Source organism: Pan troglodytes, chromosome 12 (genome assembly GCF_028858775.2).
Source record: "Pan troglodytes isolate AG18354 chromosome 12, NHGRI_mPanTro3-v2.0_pri, whole genome shotgun sequence".
In the NCBI taxonomy this organism is placed as follows: Eukaryota; Metazoa; Chordata; class Mammalia; order Primates; family Hominidae; genus Pan; species Pan troglodytes.
Window position 1 is genome coordinate 119,371,992 of NC_072410.2, and position 12,667 is coordinate 119,384,658.

General features: G+C 50.7%; 1 protein-coding gene across 7 annotated transcripts in view; it reads right to left on the minus strand.

The window, feature by feature from the left end:
* Positions 1 to 491: 491 nt before the first annotated feature.
* TRAPPC12 (trafficking protein particle complex subunit 12) overlaps positions 492 to 12,667 on the minus strand; it is a 106,966-nt gene continuing 94,790 nt past the window's right edge. For 3 of the 7 annotated variants that reach the window (XM_001153001.6, XM_054677666.2, XM_054677665.2), the window contains 3 exons: positions 2,403 to 2,503; positions 1,124 to 1,211; positions 492 to 838 (listed from right to left, as the gene is read on the minus strand). In XM_001153001.6, the coding sequence (XP_001153001.4) occupies positions 596 to 838; positions 1,124 to 1,211; positions 2,403 to 2,503 (432 nt within the window). In that variant the 3' untranslated portion in view covers positions 492 to 595. Of the gene's footprint in view, positions 839 to 1,123; positions 1,212 to 2,402; positions 2,507 to 12,667 lie in introns of all 7 variants that reach the window. The other 4 variants (XM_009441945.5, XM_009441949.5, XM_009441946.5 and 1 more) reach the window with 2 other exon arrangements.

Below are 12,667 nucleotides of genomic sequence, written 5' to 3' on the forward strand. Positions count from 1 at the left end.
TTCCACTCAGCTCACTGTCCACGTGGACGTATAAACTATGGGAGAAACAGTGATGGCCTCTCCTCCACCACCAGGCTGGCAGGGGTCGTTTGGCTGGCATCAGGCTGGAGGAGACTCGGATGGGTAAGACCAACGCACTTAGTTTGGGTGTGTGGGGAGGGCAAGAGGAGCATGAGCGGCGATCTGTCTTCCCTGTTGTAAATCCCCCTGTACGTGCAGGTGCATGGCGAGAGGGTCTCCACACCTCCCAGCTTTTCTCTGAGGATGTCCAGAAGGAACGAGCAAAGCAGGATTGGCCTCCAGAACAGAGGCCCCGAGGCTGACTCCAGATTTCCTGTGTCTACGACCTATGTCCTCCCAGCACGCCTGCCCCTTGCGTTCATGAACAGTGACCCAGCTGCAGGGACTGCGTGGCTGAACGCCGACCAACTGTGGGGCAGTCCTGGGCTGGGCCGTGGCTTGGGACCAAGAAGACACGCAGCAGACACCAGTGAAGCAGGAGTTTTATTGAGTTCCTCCATGTCACATTAATACATTAGCTTCATGACACAGTTTCAAAGACCCGGGTCCTTCTGACGTAGTGTGTTGGAGGCAGCTAGGCCAGCTTGAGGCACTGCGTGTTAAAGCTGTCCCCCTCCTTGCCGGCGACAGCCTCCAGCAGGGCCTGTTTCTTCTGCATGCTCCGCGAGGACTCCAGCTCGTACATGGTGGTCAGGTTGAAGAGCACGCTCTCGTGCAGGTAGTGCCTGGGGTCCTGCTGGACCATGGCCTCCAGCTGCCGCAGGGAGTCCTTCAGCTTGCCCAGGTAGAGCAGACACACGGCAGCGTTGTTGTTGGCCTAGGGAGGAGCACACGCCCAGGGTCGGCCCACACAACCAGGACAGACGCCCGCCCATTCCAGGCTGTGTGCTGGGCCGTGTTAGGGGCCTGGGGGTGGTGCAGAGCTGCTGGGCAGAGCCTAGGTGGCCCTGTTGGGTCACTTCCCCTAAGGGCCACGGCCACTGCCTGGAGCTGGTGGACTGGAGAGAGAGAGCGCAGGCCCCTGCTGAGACGTGTGTGGGTGTATGTTTCTAGCGTCTGTGAAAGGCAGAGGACGGAGGATCCTGCAGCTTGGGGATCTTACCACTGCGTTTGTTGGATCCATCCTTAAGATCTCTGTGAAGAACCTGTGGGCTTCTGCGAAGTTATTCTGCCCGAGGTGAAGGAACGCGCTGTAACACAAGCAACGGTGGCAGTTAGCGGGGAAAGCCCAGGAGCTGCTGTCCCCCAACACAACCCACAGGGGCTTTGGATCCCACAGAGACCCAGCGTATGGCCCTGCGTGGCCCGGGGTTCCTGATCTCCAGGTAGAGGCGGTGAGCTGCGTTTTGCATTCAGGCTCGCACATTAAAGCCACTCTAGTTTTTATTTATTTTTATTTTTTAGACGGAGTTTTGCTCTCGTTGCCCAGGCTGTAGTGCAGTGGCACGATCTCGGCTCACCGCAACCTCCGCCTCCTGGATTCAAGCAACTCTCCTGCCTCAGCCTCCCAAGTAGCTGGGACTACAGGCGCATGCCACCACGCCTGGCTGATTTTTTGTATTTTTAGTAGAGATGGGGTTTCACCATGTTGGCTGGGCTGGTCTTAAACTCCTGACCTCAAGTGATCTACCTGCCTCAGCCTCCCAAAGTGCTGAGATTACAGGCATGAGCCACTGCACCCGGCCAAGCCACTCTAGTTTTTATTAATTGAGATACAGTAACTTCACCTAAATGACTTCCTGCTAAAAACGGACACCTGCTTCATTTACGCTTTCTGATCCTGGGTGCAGGCTTTGTCCAAGGCGTGTTTCCTCCTCACGAACGTGCACTCGCACGACGCTGTGCGTTCTACCACAGAACACCAGAGCACAGGATCCAGACACAGAACACCAGGGCACAGGATCCAGACACAGAACACCAGGGCACAGGATCCAGACACAGAACACCAGGGCACAGGATCCAGACACAGAACACCAGGGCACAGGATCCAGACACAGAACACCAGAGCACAGGATCCAGACACAGAACACCAGAGCACAGGATCCAGACACAGAACACCAGAGCACAGGATCCAGAACGGCCGCTACGCCAGCAATGGTGACCTTTACGCACACATACGCTGCAAACGGGGGCAATACAAGCGCTTCTCTGAAGAACAAGGGGGAAATAGCTCCTTAAAAATCAGCTTCTGTGACTAAAAGAACATCACTGCAATTCAAGAAAACACCCGTGTACTCCTTGGGTCTCAGCTCTGAGAGACACAGGGCAAGAGGAGATACCGGGAGAAGCGCCTTCTCTAGGGAGCTTTCCGACTCAGTAAGTGGGGCTTGAACGCCTCTGGGAAATTTGAGAAAACATATATTTAGTTTTAAAATATTTACCTGTTCATCAAAACCATGATTTTACCCTGTAGTCCATCTAATTTCTGTGTCACTTTCTCAACGTCTTGAAAATACTTTTCAGCTGTTTTTATGTCTCCAATCTGCTTTGACAAAATTTAGTCAGTTTAGTTGACAAATATTAAGTCTATACTCATATATTTAGTTCCCTAATATCATGTTAGAATATGAAGACATTTATATGTCAGGCAGAGGAAAACTTCAGTAACCATTTAATCATTTTTTAATAAAAAGGCAAAAGACATTTAAGATACAGTGGAATGTTAATGTTCTATATGTCAGAAACTAAGTTGCTAATATACAGGCCTTATTTAAGAGTCTTATAGTTTAGTAATTTTTACCTTTTGGAATGAATTCTGGCAGAGCATTAGATAAAATAAAATGAATAACTAATAAGATAAAACATAAAATACTTAAAATATTGGTATAATATGAGCAGGTCCTAAGTCAACTTACGAGTTACTTGTGGCTAGTAAAATGGTAGGTGCCACCACATTTGCAAATTGCAAAGTAATATTTTGACCAAATAATATAGAATTCTACTGTAAAAAACAAGCCAAACCAAACCCAAACTCAAACCCACTCTTATCACACATGTCAGGAAACCCACCGGCTGCCCTACTGAAATGCAGCCAGATGCAGCAGGCCTGTGGCGGAGGAGGCCTGGGGGGTGGAAGGCTGAGTGCCCCAGCCCTGACTCCTGAGGCCACAGCTTGGTTCTACAAAGGCAGACTCGGGTTTTCTTTCACCTCCAGAAGTGTAAGGAAGGGAATAAATGATCTAAGGCTTACAATAAGAAATAGATACAAATGAAAGAAAAGTCCTATTATGGCCCAAGCCGCGCTCACGAGGGTAAAGACAGAGTTGCTCTGTGTCCGGGGCACAGCCTGCGGGAGCCAGAATGTGACAGCGAGCTCTGTTATCATGGCAGCAGCAGAAACTTAACAGAATGCTGTCCTCTGTCTCGATGAGAAACAAGCTGAATGTGCGCGGCTCACCTCCATGAGGAGGGCTGGGGCACCCATCACTATCATCACTGAGCAGCCTAGTTAACTCTTAGACTGTCCACGCCAAGCATCTGTCCAGCATTAAAACAAGCCTGCTACCTTCTCAAATGACTGGTGGGGAGATGGTTCTCCATGGGTGTCATGTTTCTGCATGTCTTCCAAGCACAGACAGTGACAGGGCTTTGTTCAAAGCATTTACACAAGGATGCCTGTTTAGAGGACAGCCTTGTAAGCTAAACTGCATCCCTCTGGGGCAAAGGGCAGGCAGGCTCGCCTCCCAGTAGCAAGGATTTGGGTGTTCTAAGTTCAGATTCCTCTCCAGCCACACAGCCCACTGCAGGCATCATGAGGCCCTCGGTGAAGACCCTGAGGAATCAGGGCCCCGTGTCTGGTGACAGAATGCCACTCTGGCTGTACTGCTGTTGCTGTGTAATAAATATCCTTCCTCTCTAACGTAGGAATCTTACATTTTTTGCCAGCATCCATGAAAGTGGCAGCTAACTCCACAGCTTGGAAACAGGATAACATCTCAGGCCCTTCACAACTGTTGCTCTTATCCCACAAAAGAAATACCATTCGAGGAGGAAGAAAAAACAGAATGAAACAAGAGAAAACACAGGCGTGCACACACACCACACACTGAATGGCATCTGTCCATCACTGCCCACTGTCTGCACAGTCTGAAGCGGTTTGAAGTCCACTACTATCGACTTCCCACTTGCGGACTAAAAAGAAACCAAAGGCAGCATGGGCTCCGTGACACGGCCCTCAGCTCGAACGCCTGCATCTCCTGTCTAACAGGACCGTGTGAGATACTGAACTGAAGATGATTACAGCCCATCATCAAGACCGATCAAGATTAACGTGTGCCGGCGGCCGTGGCACGCGCTTACAAGCACAGCTCGCCTGACCCTCGCGACAGCCTGGGATGCAGATGCTGTCGCTAGCTTCGCTTTCTAGATGAAGTCGTCAGGCTTGGAAAGATGAGACAATTTTCTGAGGTCACACAGCTAACACAGAACAGTGTGGTCAACACCCAGGCTGTCCAACGCCCAGACCATGTGCTGATCCTCCACACTGCAAGGCCTCCTGAGGCTGGCATGGGACTTTACTCAATGTCTCAGAGGAAGATAACAGAGAAATCTTGGGATATTCTTTGCTACCCACCGATTTTCCTGATGATTAGAAAGTAAGTTGACATTTTCAGAATTATTAAAATGTAATTAGGATATAAAATCCTACCGATTTCTAAAAGTTAGGAGCAACTGAAAAAATTAAACATAAAAATGCAATTAAAAGAATTCCAGAATATGTAGAAAACAAATCAGTAAAAGACACTATTAAAAAGGAAATACAGTGGCTGGGCATGGTGGCTCACACCTGTAATCTCAGCCCTTCGGGAGGCCGAGGTGGGAGGATCGCTGAATTTCAGGAGTTCAAGACCAGACCGGGCAACAAAGTGAGACCTTGTCTCTATTAAAACAGAAAAGAAAATTAGCCAGGTGTGGCCGCCAGCACCAGGTGTGGCCGTCAGCACCTGTGGTCCCCAGCTACATGAGAGGCTAAGGCAGGTGGATCTCTTGAGCCCAGGGGTTCTGCAGTGAGTCATAATTGCGCCACTGCACTCCAGCCTGGCAGACAGAGCAAGATCCTGTCTCACAAAGAAAAAAACAAAAAACAGTGTATAAACTAATCCAGAAAAAGGAAGCATAAACAGAAATGTAAAAGTAGAAATAGCTACAGGCAGAACAAGGAAATGGAAATAATGGTAAGAGCACTGTCTTTTACTCTGTGCGAATCCACGAGAAAACAGGGACCAAACAGGTGGCTTTCTAGAAAACTCTGTTACCAAAATGGTTCCCAGAAACAGAGAAAAATCCTCAGGCACACAACACTAAGGCAGATTCATAATGATAAATTAGGAAAAGCACACAGCACAACTCACGTGCTCAGCAAAGGCAATTCTTAGGTGAATACTCAAACCTTCAGGGAATAGATCATTCCACATTACTCAAGTTTTCCAGAGAGAGAGAAAGCAAGCTTCTGACTTACATGAAGACAGAAAACAGCCGCCATATCCTTTTGAGATGTCACCTGTGCACACGCAAACCAGACACTAACATCACTTATAAACGCAGAAACCCGGGGAAACGCCGCCCTGAAGCTCCAACCTGAAGAGCAACACATGGTCAGTGTTTCCGTGGCAGAAACTGGAACTGTGCGCTGGGTCTGGCCCTCCCCTCCTTGGGCGCTGTCAAGGTTAATACTGAGTGTCAATTTGATTGAAGGATGCAAAGTATTGATCCTGGGTGTGTCTGTGAGGGTGTTGCCAAAGGAGATGAACACTTGAGTCAGTGGGCTGGGGGAGGCTGACCCGCCCTTAATCTGGGTGGGCACCATCTCATCAGCTGCCATTCACAGCCAGAATAAAGCAGGCAGAAGTTGGAAAGAGCAGACTTGCCAAGTCTCCCAGCCTCATCTTTCTCCCGTGCTGGATGCTTCCTGCCCTTGAACATCAGACTCCGAGTTCTTCAGCTGTTGGACTCTTGGACTTACACCAGTGATTTGCCAGGGGCTCTCAGGCCTTCAGCCACAGGCTGAAGGCTGCACTGTCGGCTTCCCTACTGTTGAGGTTCTGGGACTTGGACTGGCTTCCTTGCTCCTCAGCTATTGTGGGACCTCACCTTGTGATCGAGAGTCAATTCTCCTAATAAACTCCCCTTCATAGATTCATCTATTCTATGAGTCCTGTCCCTCTAGAGAGCCCCAGCTAATACAGGCACTGAGGGGTGGGGGAGCGCTCCAGTTCTCAGCTCCTTCACCTGCTTCTCTGTCACAGTTTTGGGATTCCTCACCACCTTGGTGGCACGGAAGCCATTACAGATGGGCAATGGCCATTTTAAAGTGTTCTCAAGGCGGAGTGTCCTGCAGTCCATGGCTGTGAGCTGCTGACTGGAGAGGGAGGCAAGAATGATTCTTCTCTGTGGTGCGGGAGTCAGATGATTTTAAACCATCCAAAGACAGAACAGCTATGTTAACAGCCACATAGGTTGCTAGATGATATTAAATCTGTAGTCAGCTAGAAAACCCAGTTCTTTTCATATTTACCACTGATCAACTTTAGTCACAGAAACACAGGTCTGCAATTGATACAGAAAACTCATTTCAGCTGGGCCCAGTGGCTCATGCCTGTAATCCCAGCACTTTGGGAGGCAGAGGCAGGAGGATTGCTTGAGGCCAGGAGTTTGAGACCAGCCTGGGCAACATGGCAAGACCCCCTCTCTACAAAAAACTTAGCTGGCCATGGTGGTGCATTCCTGTAGTCCCAGCTACTTGGGAGGCTGAGGCGGGAGGACTGCTTGAGCCCAGGAGGTCAAGGCTGCAGTGAGCTGCATGTGCGCCTCTGCACTCCAGTGTGGGTGACAGAGCGAGGCCTCGTCTCAAAAACAGACAAAAAAACCCACCAGAAAAACCCTACCCAAAAACCAACACGGAAAACTTTAGTCTAAATTTTTATGTTGTAAAACATTCTTGTATTTTAAAACTTATCAGAAAAACTGTTCCATTCCAACTGGGCAAATCCCCCCAGGCTAATGTACATAAACAAATAAAAGAAAGATGCGATCTATTTCAGAGTACCCTAGCTTCTCTTCCATGTTTTTCTTGAGTTCTCCTTCACCAGCTCCTCTTCCCGCCCCGTCGTGAGCACAGCAGAGCAGGCCCCAGGGGTCCTCTCCTTTCCCCTGACCCCCCCTCACCTGCTCTCTCTGCAGAACCCGAGGGCCTGCTGGGAACCAGGCAGGCTGTCAATGCATAAATTAGGCTGCATCCGTGCAGAAGCCTCCTCTACCAGACAAGCTTGACCTTGCCTTCCTTCTCTGTCCTTGTAGAATCCAGTGTGAGCAAGAATCCTGCTAAGTCAGTTTAAGAAAAGTCCCCGCCCTCGGTGTCTTAGCACCCGGAGATCCTACCACCCTGGCCGGCTGTCAGCAACGATCCTATCAAGTCTGCTTGGCCAGAAACCCCTTCTTGATGCTTCCTCTGGGTAATTTTCCAACCATGGACCCTGACCCTGACCCTGGTCCCTGGTTGTCAGTTCCCACCTGTCCTCCGTGAAGTCGGAGTTGAGTCCGCTCTCTCCCCTGCTGCATGCTAGTGCCATGAATCATTTTTAATTTAGCAGCTGTAAGAGTTCTTTATATATTCTGGATGTAAGTCTCTTATCAGATACGGGATTTGCAAGCAATGTCTCCCATGCCGTAGGTTGTCTTTTTACTTTTTCTTTATGGTGTCCTTTAAAGCACAACAGTTTTTAGTTTTGGTGAAATCCCATCTACCTACATTTTCTTTTTGCTTGCACTTCGATGTCACATCAGCATGATGAGGCCTCACAGGGTGGGAGGGGTTGGGGGACGCTCTCCCCACTCTTTCCCTGACTGTAGCCAGCACACTCCACGGCTCAGGCTGGCAGCCAGAAGTCAGTCTCTTCTTTTTCTATTTGAAGGTCTCTGTTGAGCTATGGCTGATGTACAGGAACCTGCATGTCTTCAGACCGTACAACCTGAGGGATTCTGGTACGTGGCTGTGTGCGTAAAACCACCCTCCTGGTCGAGACCGTCAAGGTGCCCGCACCCCTCCTGGAGCCTGGGGTCGTGCCCCTCTGTAAAACGTGCTCAAGTCTTTCCCAGCTTCACAGCGCCTCCCTGGCCCTTCCCTCCCTTCTTCCACCTCAGCGTCTCCCCACCCTGCCCTGGGTTCCTGCTCTCTGGGAACTCGGTCAGAGGTGACCTTGGTCCTTGCTGAGGTCCTCTCGGCCATAGCGGTGAGTGGTCCTGCATCCCGTCCCCCTTCGTCCTGCCTGGCGTGGCCGGTTTATCCCAACTTCCCACCACTCCTGCAGTGGCTGAGGCTTTCTCCTGCCTGATGACCTTGGGCTCTGACCTTTGGTCCAGGACACTGAGGCCTAGGACTGGCCACAGACACTGCAGAACCACCCTGCGCTCAGCTGCCCCAATGCCAAGCACAGGCCCCTCGTGTGTGCTTGGCTGCTGGACTTGCACCTGCGCACCACAGCTACTTTCCCAGTCCCAGTGAGGATCCTCTCAGACCCAAGTCCCAGTGAGGACCCTCTCAGACCCAAGTCAAGAGATTCTGAGGAGGTGGAATCTAAGTTGGAGTGAAGTAATTTTAAGAAGTATGAATATAATGCTTCTTCTGTTTGAAGATCAGTTGCTTCTGCCCCTCCTTAATTTAGATTATGTGAGAAACTCCTCTGGAATACAAATGTCTTCAATCTTGCTTACAACACAGATTTCCTTCAGAACTGGAAATTCCCACTGGGCCCCATTCTCTCTCCTCCTAACCCCCAGCCCCCTTGCTGTGTGGAGGCCCCGGTGCTCTAAAGGAGGCTCTGTGTGATGAAGATGAAGGCACTGTGGAAATGATCACAGCAGGCATGTGAGTTGTAAACACGGCTGTCACCTGGCTGGCGGGTGCGCTGACAGTTGGCAGGGAACGTGGCTATGATAGTTCTCCCTGCGGGACGAGGCCGAGGTGGGAGATGGATCCTCCCTTATATGCAGGCATTAAACCCCAAGTACAATTCTGTAATTTGAGCCAGGGTTCCCAGCTGGAATGTGAACAGCACACAAACTGAACCGGTGACCCTTTGCTCAGTGCCCAGAATTATGCTATGAATTTCTTGGAAAGAATAAGGATTGCTATTCAAAAGTAGAATACGTTTTGAAATATTAAAATTGAAAGTCAGCTTCTCGGAGGCCTAACACAAAGTGAGGGCATCTGTGCCATCCTTGTATTCGCCAGTGTATCTTCTCGTGTGACCGGGCAACTGTTGGTGTGGTGAGTGAGTGAGCTTCCTATTTTTAGCTCGCATATTTCAGAGGCACCTACATTCAATGCAAAATTTTAAACACAAAGAGGAGGTGCGGTGACAGTGTTCTCAGCCCAACTGTGTGGAATCATCTGGAACCTTGCTGTCCGTCCACCCCTTTCACCTCTGTCCGGCTGGGTCATCTCTGGAGTTAGCATGGTTCCTTTATAGCACGTTTTCCCAAAGGTGTCTGCATATTTTGTTTTAGTAAAATCATTTTTTTCTATTTCCACTCTTTAGAATTAAAATGGAAAATACTTCCTTTTTGATTAGTGTTTGCATTTCAGTGCTCTTGTTCAAATTTTCCCAAGCTCAGAAAAGGAAGGTGGCTGTATGTATCTTTCTCAGACTCTGCTACACACACTCACACACAAACAGAAGAGAAAGCTGAGGGTGGAGTTGTTCAGCCCACTCTTTTGCCAAGTATTAGATGACCTAAACATTCAGAAACGTTTGCGGTTGCTCTGTGTTACTGATTTGGCGACGGCACCGGTGGAGGCAGGATTGGTCTGTTGTCCATGGGAAGATTCACACTGCAGTGCCCACTATCAGCTGAGAGGGTGATCAGGACACAGTGCAGAGAGTCCAGCAGGAACAGGGGGGACAGCACGCAGTGCAGGCCATCGTTTGCCGGGGCTGCGAACCACGCACAGCAGCGCCCTGGGACGCTGGCCTGGAAGAATGGCCTTTTGGCGTGGGTCCCTGGGGAGGGGCACGTCAGCTTCCTTGTGGATCAGGGCGTTCTTAGGAGCTGGAAATCTGCCTTCTCCGCAGAGAAGGTCTGCTTGTGCTCCCTCCTCGCTAGGGCTGACCTGGAAAACCACAGTTCTTGCAGTAGTGCCAGGGCGTGAGCAGAATGGGCCCAGCTATGTGGGTCCCTCTGCCTTTGTGCTTTGCCAAGCATTTCCCTACCTGCCGGGGACATTTCCTAGCTTTCTCCTCGAGACTCAGCATCGACGCGATGCCCACCTCATCTCCCACCTTCAATGCTGATGAAACGCAAATCCTCCCTGGTCTGGAGATAGCATTCAAGATTATAGAAAATGCCGAGCCTCCCTTGTATCTCCATGCACATAAGAGTAGAAACTAATCTCAGAGAAACGAAATCAATCTTATTCCATGTGTGTTTAGCTTTGTGTTACATGACTTCAGATGTTACAACGTGATTTGTAAGGGATGCTCATGACTGCTGCTGGCCCTGCCTTCCCCGATTCTGTGCATTTCCTACCTGTCAGGGGTCCTTTCAAGGAGGAACCAGGAGGCCTACATTCCTACTCTTGCAGGAGGGGCAACCCCATGGCCTGGGCCCCCAGAGAGATGCACGCACGTAAGGTGACATGGCCTGAGGAAGCAGCGGAAGCAGGAGGCCGTGTGGGGGAACTGGGTCTGCAGGGTGGGGACAAGACTCTGAGATGCCAGGCAGAGCTGGCAGTGCTGTTCTTGCTGGAGGGGCCTCTGTGACGTGCTAGGGCATCCTGGCTTTGTGGCTCTAGAATGGCCTGTCTCTGGGCCCTCATGAAGATTCCCTGTACTACTGTCCGTGAATAAACTTTTTCTGCTTATAGCAGCCACTGTGGATTCCACTGACTGCAACCAAAACCTCATCCCGTACTTTCTAAGCACCTGCAGTATTATTTTACCATTTGAGGGACAGTTACTAATATATGTATTTCTTATGAAATTTACCCCTCTGACAGCACAGCACACAGGTGCTGACGGTGTATGTGATACTTCTTTGCTTCTGTACAGTGGCACCAACTCATTTCAGAATGGCTCACACACAGCCAGTTTAGAGACCGTATAATTAAGATACAGGTACTGATGAGGTGCTTCAGGGAGAAGAACACTGCAAGAGCTGGAAAACACACGTGCTTTCTTGAAAGTGACTTCTCTGAGGGCTGTTCCTCCAAGAATCTAACCGTGGCTGAACACTCTGAGTTTAAAGTACGCATTGAGCGCTACGTCCCTTCGGAACAGAGCTCTCTGCTGGCTTTTACGTGTTCATTCCATTTGAGTTCTTTCTCCTTAAAACAGAGCGCAGTCAATTCTGTCTACATTTAGTTCAGGCGTTTCTGCTGGACGAGTCCCTGTTCAACCCCATCTTGTCCTGCACCACTGACCTCTCATCGACTGCCATCTGACTCCGTGTGGCGTCCTCCATCCCGTGCTGAGATGCAGCATTGGGGGTGAGCAGGGTGCGCCGGCAGGAGCTCTGAGGCTGGTGTGTGGGGTGTGAGTGTCCGGACACGTGCGTGGGGACACTGCTTTTGCCCCTTCCTACAGCCCATCCTGGAGGGCCTCGTGCCCACGTGTGCACTGGAGTCACTCTATGGGGTGGCTGCCCCGCCGTGGGAGTGGGGCTACCAAGGGCAATTCTGAGCACACGTACTTTTGCTGAGACCTGGGAATGCCGCCCTTACACTTGGATCTGTGAGGAATGGAACAAACACACCCCATCCTCAAGACATAGGAAAGACAGCAAGTTACGCTTACAGCGCTCCTGGCATGTCCCAGGCAGGACACAGAGGATTTCACATGGATAAACTTTATCATCTACACACGACGATGACTGCTCACGGCAGGCGGTTGTGGTGGGGGGACTGACACCGTGAAGGTGAGATAAACTGCTCAGAGCCACACCAGCCTGAGCAGCTGGGCCAGGGTCGGGGTCTGTCTTGTTCCAAACCCCAGCTCCTGAGCCCTGTGCTTTTATCCCCCGTAGATGTCTTGGGGAAGAGGGAAGGGAGAGCTTGCTGAGAGGGCTGGGGTGACTTTACAGAAGTCCTTCCAGTGAGCCCTCAAGAATGGGCAGGGTTTGCACAAGCAGAAAGAGAAGGGAGTTCTGAGCACCAGGAACAGCCCACGAGAGGTCAAAGCAGCAAGTGTGGTCCCATCTGGGCAACAGCAAATCAACTGTCTGGTGGGACTAAGGACATGAGGCGAAGAACACTGGGCTGGAAAAGGTTAGCTAGGGCTCTGAATGTGAGCTTTAAGTGTAGGCTCACCTGACAGGCCACAAGGCCCTAGCAGGACCTCTGACCAGAAACGGCAGGGTGGAGTGTACTCCCGGAAGGCTAATGGCAGCTACGCGCAGGACGGGGGACGAGGGACGTGCTGAGATCTCTGGCAGCTCAGCACCACATGTACACACAGGGTCCCGCCTCTGCAACCCTCTGCTGAACCCAGCGGAGATGAGGAGAGGTCCCAGCACAGAAGAGGTCTGGAGAGGGCGGGTCCAGGTGCACCCAGGAGGGTTTCAGAACTGGGTGGGGGTCTGCTGTGTGCTCGGGCATCCACTGGGCTGATATGTGGTCGTTCTTGCTGATCACAACGGTGCTCTCGGGCCTTGA